The sequence below is a fragment of the Rhagoletis zephyria genome, unplaced genomic scaffold, assembly GCF_001687245.7.
Source record: "Rhagoletis zephyria isolate East Lansing unplaced genomic scaffold, Rhagoletis_zephyria_1.1 Rzeph_scaffold_02542, whole genome shotgun sequence".
Lineage (NCBI taxonomy): Eukaryota > Metazoa > Arthropoda > Insecta > Diptera > Tephritidae > Rhagoletis > Rhagoletis zephyria.
The window spans coordinates 1-11,932 of NW_016159626.1; the positions used below are offsets into that span (position 1 = coordinate 1).

The window sequence follows — 11,932 nt, forward strand, 5'->3', positions numbered from 1 at the left end:
ACACATAACTGTAAACAGCTGATGGAGGTACTGCCAGCACTGAACTATTGTTAAATTAGCCTTGCCACCTTAACACTAATATTAGGGTTGTTCTCGTACTGAAAATACTCCAAAATTTTTTTCCAACAGTAAAACTCGTAAAAGAGCTATCAAAATTTGTATGAAACCCTATTTACAAGCCTCTCGTAAATATACGAAGCAAATTTTATGCGCAAACGACCTCGTAAACTTCAGTGTAGCCGAGGGGCCGGAATTTGTATACTAAAATGTATGATAAAATAATGAAAAAATTATACGCGAATAAAATGAGTGAACTTTGTCCACTAACTGTATTGACTTAGGTTTTCTGCTAATTTTCGGCAATTGTATTTTAGCCAAGAGGGATAGAGACAAGACGGCGGGATGTTAGGGAAAATACTACGAAACAAAAATTGTTCACAAAATCCTGACTGATCTGTCAAACAGTCACTTTACGCACCTATTTATATCTTTTCGGAAAGGGGGCGTTCCCATGAAAGCCTCGTACACTTACGAGTTTTACACGGTTTAAGTCTTAACGAGTTTAAGGGAATCCCCTAAATAATTAAAATATTCCCTTACTCCAGGATTAGCAGATTTTACAGGAAAAGCTTTTTCTCTTCCGCTAGCAAGCAGAACTTAATTCAATACTTGAACAGTGAAAAACCCGGTAATAGGTAAAAAATAGTGATGTGTTAGCAAATCAATGTTGCCAAAGTCTTCGCTTTTCGTGTATTCTCTAATTTCCTTTAATTTAAATTCTGTTGAGTTTGACACTTTTCAAGATTTTGGCAGCAAAAATTCTTCTGACAGGGTGTCCCTTAAATCTGACTACTTAGGACTGAAGAGAGTCACTCTCACTGACGTTGCTCTCTCATTTCTGCTGTCATTCACGAGTTAAGGAACGCTTTTTGGACTAAATCTGACTAATTCGGACTATTTCTGACGATTTCTGGGAGATAAGTAACGCAACTAATATAAACCATTATAAAAATATAGTAAGGTAGAACCGCCGAGAGTTACTTTTAAAATTCTTGGCGTTTCCAAACATTTTAATTTTTAAATTTACTCACAAACTCACACACACATTTTCATTTTCAATCTCAAGCAACAACAATTTCGAACAATTTCAATTTTTTATTTTCAATTTCATATGATTTTAAAATGCTGGCAAACTTCAAAAAAAATCATGGCCGACAAATTGAGACAACGGTTCTACCTTACTATGATTTTATCATGATCATCGATATAAACAATACATTTATATTTCCTCAAACAAAAANTAGTGGAAACGACCATTCGATAGTGTAAAAAATGTATCCATTCGATAGTATCAATCGTACGATCGATAGTTTTACAGCCCTAGCCAGAGTGTCCAGATTTCCCGATTTTTTTTTTTATTTGATATTTGCACGTAAAAATTTAGGAAATCGCCATTGGCGATTTTTGGAGATTTTTTTCCCTTCAAATAAATGTAGTCCTATAATAAAAATATACAAAACTTAGTTTTCCACTATATTTTACAGAAGAGGCTATGACGTGAAAAACTTGACTTATGAAGCATAACTAAAATAAAAGACTGTCAAAAATTCTTAGTCACCCTAATCGAAGAAATTTTGAAACGATTACCTAGCCAATTAAATACTTTTAAAAAAGTTTTGCTTTTGTCACCAGACAAGTGTTTGAATCACAAGAGAGCGAGTTTCAGGGACCAGCCAATTCACTATTTGACTTTGAAGGAATGAAAAACAGCTGAAACTGAATGTTTAAGGCTGCGTTTCTCCAAACTCATTTAAGTGGAAAATAACTTTAATTGACCTTCTTATTAAAATTCTCATTTAAATTATTTTCAGTTTCAATAAGCCCTTTATTTAAGTGAGTAAAAAGTGGTGTTAAAACCGACTTTGCCAGTGAAAGCTTTCAGCGTGAGAGCTCTTGAAAGCTTTGGCACGCTGTGTTGTAAAAGCAGGGCTGGTATACAAGTAAGCAGCAAGAATGATAGAATACAAGATTGCGCCGTCCTGGGCGTTGACATTTGTGTACCACAAGTAAACAAAGAATAGAGCGAAAAGAAGAACGAGTTGAAACTGCCAAAACAGTTCACTTTACACGAAAAACGTGTTTTAATTTTGCTAAATGCGAAAATATTGCATTTTCTCCTATCTATTAGAGAACAGTGAACGTTTTAGTGCACTCCATTGCTTTGCAGCAGCATCTCTGCGGGATTGATTAGTTAACTTGCTAATGGAGGCTGCGTGGAGCAGAAACAAAATCATTGTGAGGAAATGCTGTTAATATAATAATAGATAAACATTTCGGGAACGCTTTGCCGTGCCTTATGTACCAAAATGCAGGGATTGTCTCAGCGCTACACTTGCATCTATGCTTCTTGCATTTGACGGCTGTGGCAATATAACACACAGCACTTCATTGTATTAGTTTTTACGCAGTGTTCAACTCAAAAATCACTCACAAATTGCAAATTACCACAATTTAGACTGATTTTTCCTTATAATTCAAATTTCTCTTTCGCTGATTTGTAGACAAAGGTTTATTTACTAGTTACCACAACTGTCAAAATCGGCAAAACCAAAGTAGCGGTACCACTGACGGCGCCACTTTTGTTCGCTGCACCGTGGGCGAGCCCGTCTCCAGACGGTCTTGATTTTTCTCCCCTGTAGGGAAAAGTTACCGTCACAGATCGAAATAGACATCAGTTTTGGATTTCTCGTGCTAAAATCACCCATTCCTGAATTTTTCAACTCATAAAAAAATTGGCCTACTAGAGGGTTAATTCCGTACTCGGGGTTACCATTCTAAAATTTTCCCCAAATTGGCGACTTTTGGCGATTTTTTTTTCAGAAATTACGCTTTTTTAACTACCTGGATAGCCTGGCTCTAGCTCACAGCTGTTTAACTGTTCCATTTGGCCATTGCCGCGTTTTCTTTTATTTACCTCAGAATCCATTCCATAAAAGCACCTTGTTTTCTTAAAAAAAAGTATATTTTCCTTTTAATTAATTCGAAACATATGTGTGTCGGTTTAAAATATTTTAAACATGGCTTTGGCTTATGATATGTGTTCTTCGCGTTGCTGCAATATCTGTCTTTTGTTGGAAGTGGAGAAACAATCCAAAGGAGCTTCACCATCAAAGGAGCCAATGCCTCAGAAGTTGCACAAATGCAGTGGCTGTCAGCTAGTAATGTATTGTAGTCAAGAGCATCAGCGTATGGATTGGCAACTGCATCGTGGTTTTTGTCGTGCCATCAGCCAAATTATGAGCAATTATCAGATCAAGCATCCATACCTTATAAGTGGACAACCTCATGATAGTTACACAATGGAACGCGCTATACTTCAAGTTAAGTACTTGCTACGCACCTTACTTGGTCGAAAACTCGAATATCACGAAGAGGAACTGACTTCATTCCCAGCATATTGCGAAATTTGTTACCATTTAGAACGCGTACAAAGTTGCACTCGCTGTCATGGTGTCTCCTATTGTTCACCGCAACATGCTGCTCAGGACAGCGAACGTCACAAGGCCCGATGTGGTCTTCTTCAACTATACTACTGTCCATACAAAGTACAACCACAAATGTCGCCCGATATGTTAGTGGAAGATTTACGCACACCAGTAGACGATGTCCTAACTATGGACTTGAAGCAAGCCTTCGAGCATATAACCTCGCGCAAGCTACCTAACGTGCCAACAGCCTCAATGAAAAACTATCAGCTCTTCTCATGTGCCGGAGATTTCAGTTGTATTGGCACCATTTGTTTCACACTCAGATTCACTGAAATGGCTGAGTTCAAAGGAAATAAGTTTGCCATTTTCATCTTGGGCGCTACAGTAGAACAAGACCTTTGGTTTCGCCAAATTCACACAAAATGGTTTTTCTTGCAGTTCAAACAAATAACAAGACTGGAGCTGTATTTCATTGGTCCAGAAGTATTAGGAGCCGCAAGACGAGAAATTACCTATAATTATATGGTAAGATAAGGGCTATATTTTAAAATCATAAAATGTATTATACATTTCATAAATTTATGCAGGGTGCCGATCGCACTGTGTTGTACACAAGTTATCGTATGCTGTTCCAAGAATTCACCAAGGAGACCCGTCTGAAACCTTCATTGATAGCTATTTTCAATTGTGGTTTCTCCGAGCATGCCCCATCGACAGTAGCAGAGCAGAAGGAGCAACGTGAACGAACGGGCATACCAGGTGATGCATGTGCCACCAAGGACACATGGTCACATGGCATTTTAGAAATGTTGCAAACCTACGATTTGCCAATACTCTTCACCTCGTTAACACGCCTTGAGGCAGACTTTGATTATGGCGCCATTTTGCGAGTAGCTCAAGCCGATCGTCTGGAAACGCGAATCAAACGTCTTTTCGATGTTAAGAAAAATCCTTATCGTGATCTCCGTCCACTGAGAAACTGGCAAAACCAAAATGACGATGATATATTTTACCGAAACGGCTATGTGCAAGCGGTGATATCACAAATTGCCAAATGAGCGCTTGTAGTGCTCGAGCGTACTTTGGGTGTAGAGTGCAATTTTTTATGGATTTTATTTTAGCGAAACACTGCATTTATTTTCACTCTATTATATACGTACAAATTTAAAGTGGTTTAAACTTTAAAGAAATATTTTAAGCATTTATTAGAATATAAGATAGATATTTACATTTGAAGACTGCGCGTTTAGTTTTACAAAGCACATTGTTGATGTAAGAATACATGTACACACGTATCTGCTTATAGTTTAAATGTGGGTTTAGTTCTAGACTTAAGATTTTTAGTAAAAACTTGGACAAATTATATTGTGTTTAATTGTATTTAGATGTTATGTGAAAAGGTAAATATCTAAATATACAGTATTGGACATATCTATAGCACCCCCCTTTCAAAGCAATATTGTTTGCCTCTTATGTTTAATTATTTGTTTTTAAGATTTTTCAATTAAAATACAGTGCATTCTCTAACAAAAACCAAATATAAACCCATGTTTTAAACTTTTTAAAAGACCGCAAAAAAGTGCAACAAACTTTCACTTAAATTTCAAACTTTTTTCTCAGAAGCTCTAGAATTTTTTTGAGCACACAGTTTTGTAGCGCATTCAATTTTAGTCCCATAATGTGCAAGTTTCAAGTCGCTAAAGATTACCGTTAATTTTTTAGAATTTTTTTTTGTCTCATTTGCTTCCATATAACGGCTAAACACAATTTATTTTTATATGGCAAAAACCCGCAACATCCTCGGCGAAAAAATTCTAAAAAATCAACGGTAATTTTTAGCCACTTGAAACTTGCACATTATTAGACTAAAATTGAATGGGCTATAAAACTGTGTATTCAAAAAAATTCTACCGCTTCTGAGAAAAAAGTTTGAAATTTGGGTGAAAATTTGTTGCACTTTTTTGCGGTCTTTTAAAAAGTTTAAAACATGAGTTTATATGAGTTTTGTGAGAGAATGAACTGTATTTTAATTGAAAATTCTTAAAAATAAATAAATAAACATGAGTGACAAACAATATCACTTTGAAATGGGGGTGCTATTGTATTGGCCAATACTTACTACGTACATATGTATTGCTTAGTTCGCAATTGCATTATTCAATCAATTTTCCCGCCTTCCACAATTTTCGACTGAACGCAAGAGCCTTGCAACCCAAAGTTCCCGAAATATTAACGAAATCTTTAGGAGTATCTCATTTCTGTAACTTTTTTTTTACGAATCTTCAAAGAAAATTATATGAAGCGATTGACACGAACTCGTAAAGAAATTTCTGTACGAAAAATATAGAAAATTCTGAAAAACTTTACATAGCAGCTCTATTTTCTTTACTTTACCGATTTTCTACCGAAATTTCGTAAAAGAATCGAAGTGTGCACAGTTTATTTTATTTTAGAAAATTCGGCAAAAAATCGGATGAGTTCATTACGAATCCTTTAATCTATCTCAACAATTCAGAATACTCTGAAAAAATGGTTTGCAGGGAAGCTTTTGATTTAGGTTTATATGTATTTTCACATAAAAAATTGTTATATAAAATTAATATTTTCTAAGGTTCCATGGTTTGGGATGGCGTGTATTCTTGTATGTCTTTTCACTTCTACTCGGAGGTATATTTGCTCATTGTATGTGCATAGATATATGCACATCTTTCTAACCGTGGCTATTCCAAAGTGTAGTTATAGTGTGTATAATAGGGTGGTCCAAAAACAGTAAAGTCGGAATTGTAATGCTCTCACCCCCTAGGATTGTTCTATATCGAAAAAGGGTATACTCTCTTACTCTCTTTATTTTCAAATCAAAAAATATTTAGAGGTCGCTCAAAGCGCTCAAAGTTTTCCATGTATTTTATATGGGGAAAAAACAACTTATCCTAGAAATGGTATAGAGTTCTTGAAAATCAATTTTTTCGATCGGAAGACTCTGGTTCTTTCTGGAGAATTTCAGTAATAATACCCAATTATTTATTTAACCATTTTTTAATATTAACGAGTTTTTATTTGTCCCACACTGCATTTTTCGGGGTTTTTGTGGGTTTTTGGCGGACCTATAAATTACAGTTGCGATGAAAAAAACGGTTAAATAACAATTGGGTATTATTATTGGGATCTTTTGCAGATGATAAGAGTTTTCCGATAGAAAAATATTGTTTTTTTTTGAATTCTATGTCATTTCTACGAAAAGTTTTTTTTCCCATATTAATACCTCTAAATATTTTTTGATTTCAAAATAAAAAATAGGGGTATGTTTTTTCGGATTAGAATAATCCAAGAGGGTGAGAGCATAAAAATTCCGACTTTACTTTTCCACATGCATTTTCGGACCACCCTAGTGTATAAACCCACCTGCATCCTGGGTTGTTTTCTCTGCCAAGCTGATGAAAAAGCAAGATCGCAAGGATTTGAGTCATCTTTTCCGTAGATACATACCTTCCAAAATATTCCTCGAATAATTTTTAGTTGTTTACATTATGTAGCATCTCAGCCCAGTATCATAGGTGGGGGAAATCAAAGAGATTGACGCCCTCTAGAAGTCTATAAATTGATCCGCTCCCCTTACTTGAAAAGTTTACTTAATTTGTGAGTAATACACTGCCGGAACAAAGTATTGGCACAGCAAATTTTTCACAATATATGCAACAATTTTCATCCTAATATTTTTCCGCTAATTTCGTATAAAAATATGGTTCATTCTACAAAAAGAAAAACATTAAAATATAATTCCTAAACTTTGTGCAAAACTCGCGAAAATTCAGCAAATTCTCATGAAAATTTTAAACTTTTCAATTAGATTTTTTAGAATTTTTTTGAGTATGCAGATTTGTAGCCCATTAAAATCTAGTGCGTGCTTTCCTATAAGGCAGTTGCCTGTTGCTGTTGTTGTTGTAGCGGCCACAACAACCCCGCCCAGATCGGTTATCTCAGTCGTTGTCGTCAAGCTCTACTAACGGAAGCCCTATGAAGCGTGAAGTCGTGAAGTCTGCCGAGGCAGCTCCGTCTCGTCGATGTCCGGTGGTTGTGGGCCTAGAACTGCATTCACAGGTCTGGAGTCTACATAACTCGAGTATTTTGGGGTTATTCACCGTCGGAATTGGTGTATCATCGACGTGGAATTCCCAGCCTAGTCACCTCCTTCGTCCAGGTGGTGAACAAGGTTGCAGACGATTTTGTAGGGGAGAGGGTTAAGTTTCTAGCAGAGAAGAAGCGTTAAAGCTCGGAGAGTCATCAATCCATTCACAGACGCCATTATCGAACAATCGTCAGCATAGGAGACAACCGAGACTGCCTCTGGTGGTTGAGAGAGCTTTGAAATGTAGTAGTTAAACAGTAATGGGGAAAGGACACCACCCTGTGGAACCCCCTGCTTTATTTTTCTAGGTTTACTCGATTTGTCTCTAAACATTACTGACGAGTGTCGACCACTTAGATAATTGCCGACCACCGTTTGAGCCTCCGTAGGAGGGAGCAGGCCTCTATGTCTTCTAGTAGCGTGGAGTGGCTGACGGTGTCAAACGCCTTTGACAGGTCCAACACTACTAGAATAGTTCTCTCACAGGGACGGTTGCGGTTAAGGCCACATGTTATCTGCGTGTTTATGGCGTTAAGTGCTGTTGTTGTACTGTGCACTTCACAGAAACCATGCTGATGCTTCGCTGCGGTAAGGTGGTTCGTGAAATATGGGAGTAGCAAGGCCTCTAGTGTCTTCGCTACCGGGGAAAGGAGTGTTATCGGACAATAAGATTCTCATTTGTTGGCTGGTTTCCCCAGTTTGAGCAGTGGGAGCACTCTCCCCATCTTCCAGATGTCTGGGATAATGAGAGTGGCTATTGACAAATTGAGGACCTCCGTTAGATACGCTACGCCCGTATGGCCCAAATTTTTTAGCATCAACATGCATATTCCGTCGGGCCCCATGGCTTTGGAGGTTTTTGCCTTCCCGATGGCTAGCTAAACTACACCGCTAGTGAAAGCAAGAGGGGCACAGGTTGTTGGCAGTTTGTGCAGCCTTCTGGTCACTCGACGCTTGGCTTTGTCGGCCGGAGGATGCAGTATGAACTTCCGGCTAAAATAGCTCGCGTATCGCTCCGGGTCCGACGAAGCATTGTCGCCGAAAGAAATTTCGACCCTGTCGACGTGCTTCGTCGGAATGGACGGTTGACCAAAGCTTACTCACACCAGAGGCGAAGTTGCAAGTCTTCAGATACTCTTCCCACTTTTTCCGCTTATGTACGCTCACAAGCTGCCGAATCTTCGCGTTGAAATCCCTTATACGGGGATTTCCGCGATCGGTCTGATGAAGGTTGTCACGCTCATCGGCTAGAACAGCCACTTCAGCAGGGAAGTTTGGACGGGGGTCCGTACTGCATCCTGCCGGTACGCAGCGAGCTGCAGCAGCAATGACAACCCTGCGGAACTTACGTTCACCAAGGTGGACGTGGGTTGGTGTGGGGAGCGCAGCGAAGGTGCTCTCAGTAAATTCCGCGAAACCTTTCCAATCAGCTTTAGAAAAGTTGATATAGGTCCGGTGTTCCGCGGAAGCAAAGTCGGTTGGTTTATCGATCGAGATAACTATGGGCAGATGGTCTGATGCCAAAGTCAGCATAGGTCGCCATGATATGCTGTTTATCAGACCAGCGCTGTCTATTGTTATGTCTGGCGAGCTGCACACAGTTGCCTGTTCGAGCACAACTGTGTTATCTCCCTCCTAAGAGAATAAGAGTGTTCGCTATGCAAAAAACATGTACAAGTTGGTACCAAGTGTTACCAAAGCGTGTTCGTTTGGCCTAAACACTGTAAAATTGCAAGGAGAGAGCACAATTTTGACATTTCATTTGGAGGGGAAGTTGCAAATTCGTGCTGGGAAAATTTTTGTCAGCAAGAATTTGCAAGCAGAATTGTGGCACATGGTTGTATTTTTGTCAACAATAATTTGAATCAACAAGTTCGTTAAATTTAAAAATGAACAATCATGTTGTGATTTACTAGTGAAAGAAGTATGTTAATATTTGTTTATANGTTTGTAGGGGAAGTTGCAAATTCGTGCTGGGAAAATTTTTGTCAGCAAGAATTTGCAAGCAGAATTGTGGCACATGGTTGTATTTTTGTCAACAATAATTTGAATCAACAAGTTCGTTAAATTTAAAAATGAACAATCATGTTGTGATTTACTAGTGAAAGAAGTATGTTAATATTTGTTTATAAAATTAATTTAATTAATTCCAAACATTTAAAAGATGCTCGGCTGAAGCAGCTCTATTCGTAATCGGAACGCAGTCGACACCATTGTCGATATAGGAAATCCGACAGAGACTTCCACAAAGAAATTGAAGCTGATGTTGAAGGAAGTCAAAATAAGAAGAAATATACGTATAGAACCTGTTTTGTTTTCCACCTGAAGTAAGCCGCTACAACAACAACAACAACCTCTACTTTTCAAAATCAGTTCGAAGCTCGTTTGTAGCCTCCATCATAGCTGACACCTCAGTCTTGAAGCCTATACAGTAGTGCGGTAGCCAAAATGAACGGCTTGGGCGAGGGTTACAAGAGAAGAACCCCTCCCACTCTACCGTTCATTTTAGAATCATTGCTGTACTATCGGATGGAGTATAATAGTTTTCTACCTATTGACTGTTTGGAATTTTCATAACGAAGTTTCTATCCACAACAACAACACAACGGTCTGTAAAACCCAGAAAGCAAATTTCTTACAGAATACAAGAGTGACCCGGTTCAATCCCGGTTCCCATAGCATTGCGTTTCTTTACCGAAGTGCAGCAAGAGATGACATTTGCTGATTAAATTTGTCATCCATCAAAAAAAAAAAACAAACCTGTATTGATCTCAACAGGCCGACCTCGTTTCCACTTTTAATTTTTAACCGACCAAAAACACTTTCTTTTTCTTACAATAACAATACCAAAAGTCCTTCTATCACACAAAAATACTCTTCAGTTTTATTTAACAGTTTAAGGTTTTTAAAAACCATTCTAGAATTTAGATTCATAACCAATTTCACTTAATTTTGCAAAGTTTATATTCAAACATTCCTGTAATACTCAACACTCCAACTTAAACCTCGACCTCTTTCAGCACCTTACGAATCCAGTAGGTACCGCCATCTTTGGCAACGGTGGCAACAAATTTCACTTTGCCCTTGTAACCGGCTGGTTCCCAGGCGAAAGCCACACTCTTGATGGGATTATCGTGCGGGATCTTCTTGTGCGTAAGTGTGTCCTGAATCAAAGAAATATTACAAAAAATATTAACAAGTTAAATGAATTTTAAAGACATTTCTCAACTTACATCGGGATTGCTGCAACTAAGTGTTTGTGACGTACTGCTGTCGACCACCTTAAATGTACCCACTGGCTTATCGTTGGCATCACGCGCCTGTATGGCGAAACCCAAGAAACCCTGCGAACCACCTAAGGCTAGAGAAACTTTACCATTGTTGGCCTTGCTGTCGCCAGAGAATCTGTAAGGGACGGCGGAGCTTTGCCCATCGAGGCCATGTTCAGGTGTTAAACCATTTGTGCAGATGGCTTTCGGAGCACCGGCTGAGTTGCTGTAGGCTGGCACGGCCAAACAGGCGATTAACAGGAGTAAGCGGAACATGTTGGCAGACGTAAAACTACGTATGGGAAGAGGAAAATTACGTGCATAGATATACATACGTACTATGTACATAACATAGTACATGTGAATAAGTTCTTGCGAATAATGAAAGTTGTGTGTAAATTGTGTAAATTTTTTATTTGTAATGCCGCCTAAAAGCAATCAGTAGAGATTTAAAAGCGTAGGTTACTAGCATTCAGGGTTTACTTCAATTAGCGTTTTTAATTACGGCGTCACAAGGGCGATAAAACTTTGATTTCCAACGTTAATTTATGATAAATAAAACTAGCAAAAAGTAGCACTTAAAAACAATATAAATCCAAGCAAATTTTGCGCATTTACTGTTTACTGTTTACTGTTACTGTATGTGTGTCCATTAGGGTGGTTCATATCATTTTTCTTCCAACCACCTTCCCCCCAGAACTAAAGACAATCGAAAAAAAGAAAACCCATATTTTATGTATATATTGAAATTGGTTAGTATTTAAAAAAAATTGTAAAGAGATAAGATTATCGTTTATGAAAAAGTAGTTAGTGAAATTTTAAAGTTAAATATGCAATATACCTATCTTAATTTTTTGAAGATTTCTGAAAGGAAATATTTTTATTCGTTCAATTAATATTTATTTTTAACGAATGTATAGCAATTCTATGGAAAAATTTATTTCCCCATTTCAAATATATGGACTACTTCAAAGCCCCGGCGGCACTATTTAATATTAACCAATTTCAAAATAAAAAATACGAGTCTCCCTATTTTCGAAATTATTTAG

General features: G+C 37.8%; 2 protein-coding genes across 3 annotated transcripts; one reads left to right on the top strand and one right to left on the bottom strand.

Moving 5' to 3' along the window:
* Positions 1–2,905: 2,905 nt before the first annotated feature.
* LOC108367112 (uncharacterized) lies at positions 2,906–4,842 on the top strand. Its single transcript, XM_017621669.1, has 2 exons — positions 2,906–4,013; positions 4,076–4,842. The coding sequence occupies exons 1-2, from the start codon at positions 3,078–3,080 to the stop codon at positions 4,544–4,546; spliced, it is 1,407 nt and encodes a 468-aa protein (XP_017477158.1). The 5' UTR covers positions 2,906–3,077; the 3' UTR covers positions 4,547–4,842.
* A 5,631-nt stretch (positions 4,843–10,473) lies between these two features.
* Positions 10,474–11,516, bottom strand: l(2)34Fc (reeler domain-containing lethal (2) 34Fc). Of its 2 annotated transcripts, XM_017621671.1 has the most exons (3): positions 11,367–11,516; positions 10,848–11,175; positions 10,474–10,778 (listed from the first exon to the last, which is right to left on the bottom strand). In XM_017621671.1, the coding sequence occupies exons 2-3, from the start codon at positions 11,157–11,159 to the stop codon at positions 10,614–10,616; spliced, it is 477 nt and encodes a 158-aa protein (XP_017477160.1). In that variant the 5' UTR covers positions 11,160–11,175; positions 11,367–11,516; the 3' UTR covers positions 10,474–10,613. The 2 variants fall into 2 exon arrangements, with proteins under 2 accessions (XP_017477160.1, XP_017477159.1); XM_017621670.1 differs by lacking the exon at positions 11,367–11,516 and having other exon boundaries at positions 10,848–11,347.
* Positions 11,517–11,932: the final 416 nt, after the last annotated feature.

Coding starts and splice junctions, on each gene's coding strand:
- LOC108367112 (XM_017621669.1), top strand. CDS start 3,078: ATGGCTTTGGCTTATGATATGTGTTCTTCGCGTTGCTGCAATATCTGT. Junction 4,014..4,075: donor AAATTACCTATAATTATATG/GTAAGATAAGGG, acceptor AAATTTATGCAG/GGTGCCGATCGCACTGTGTT.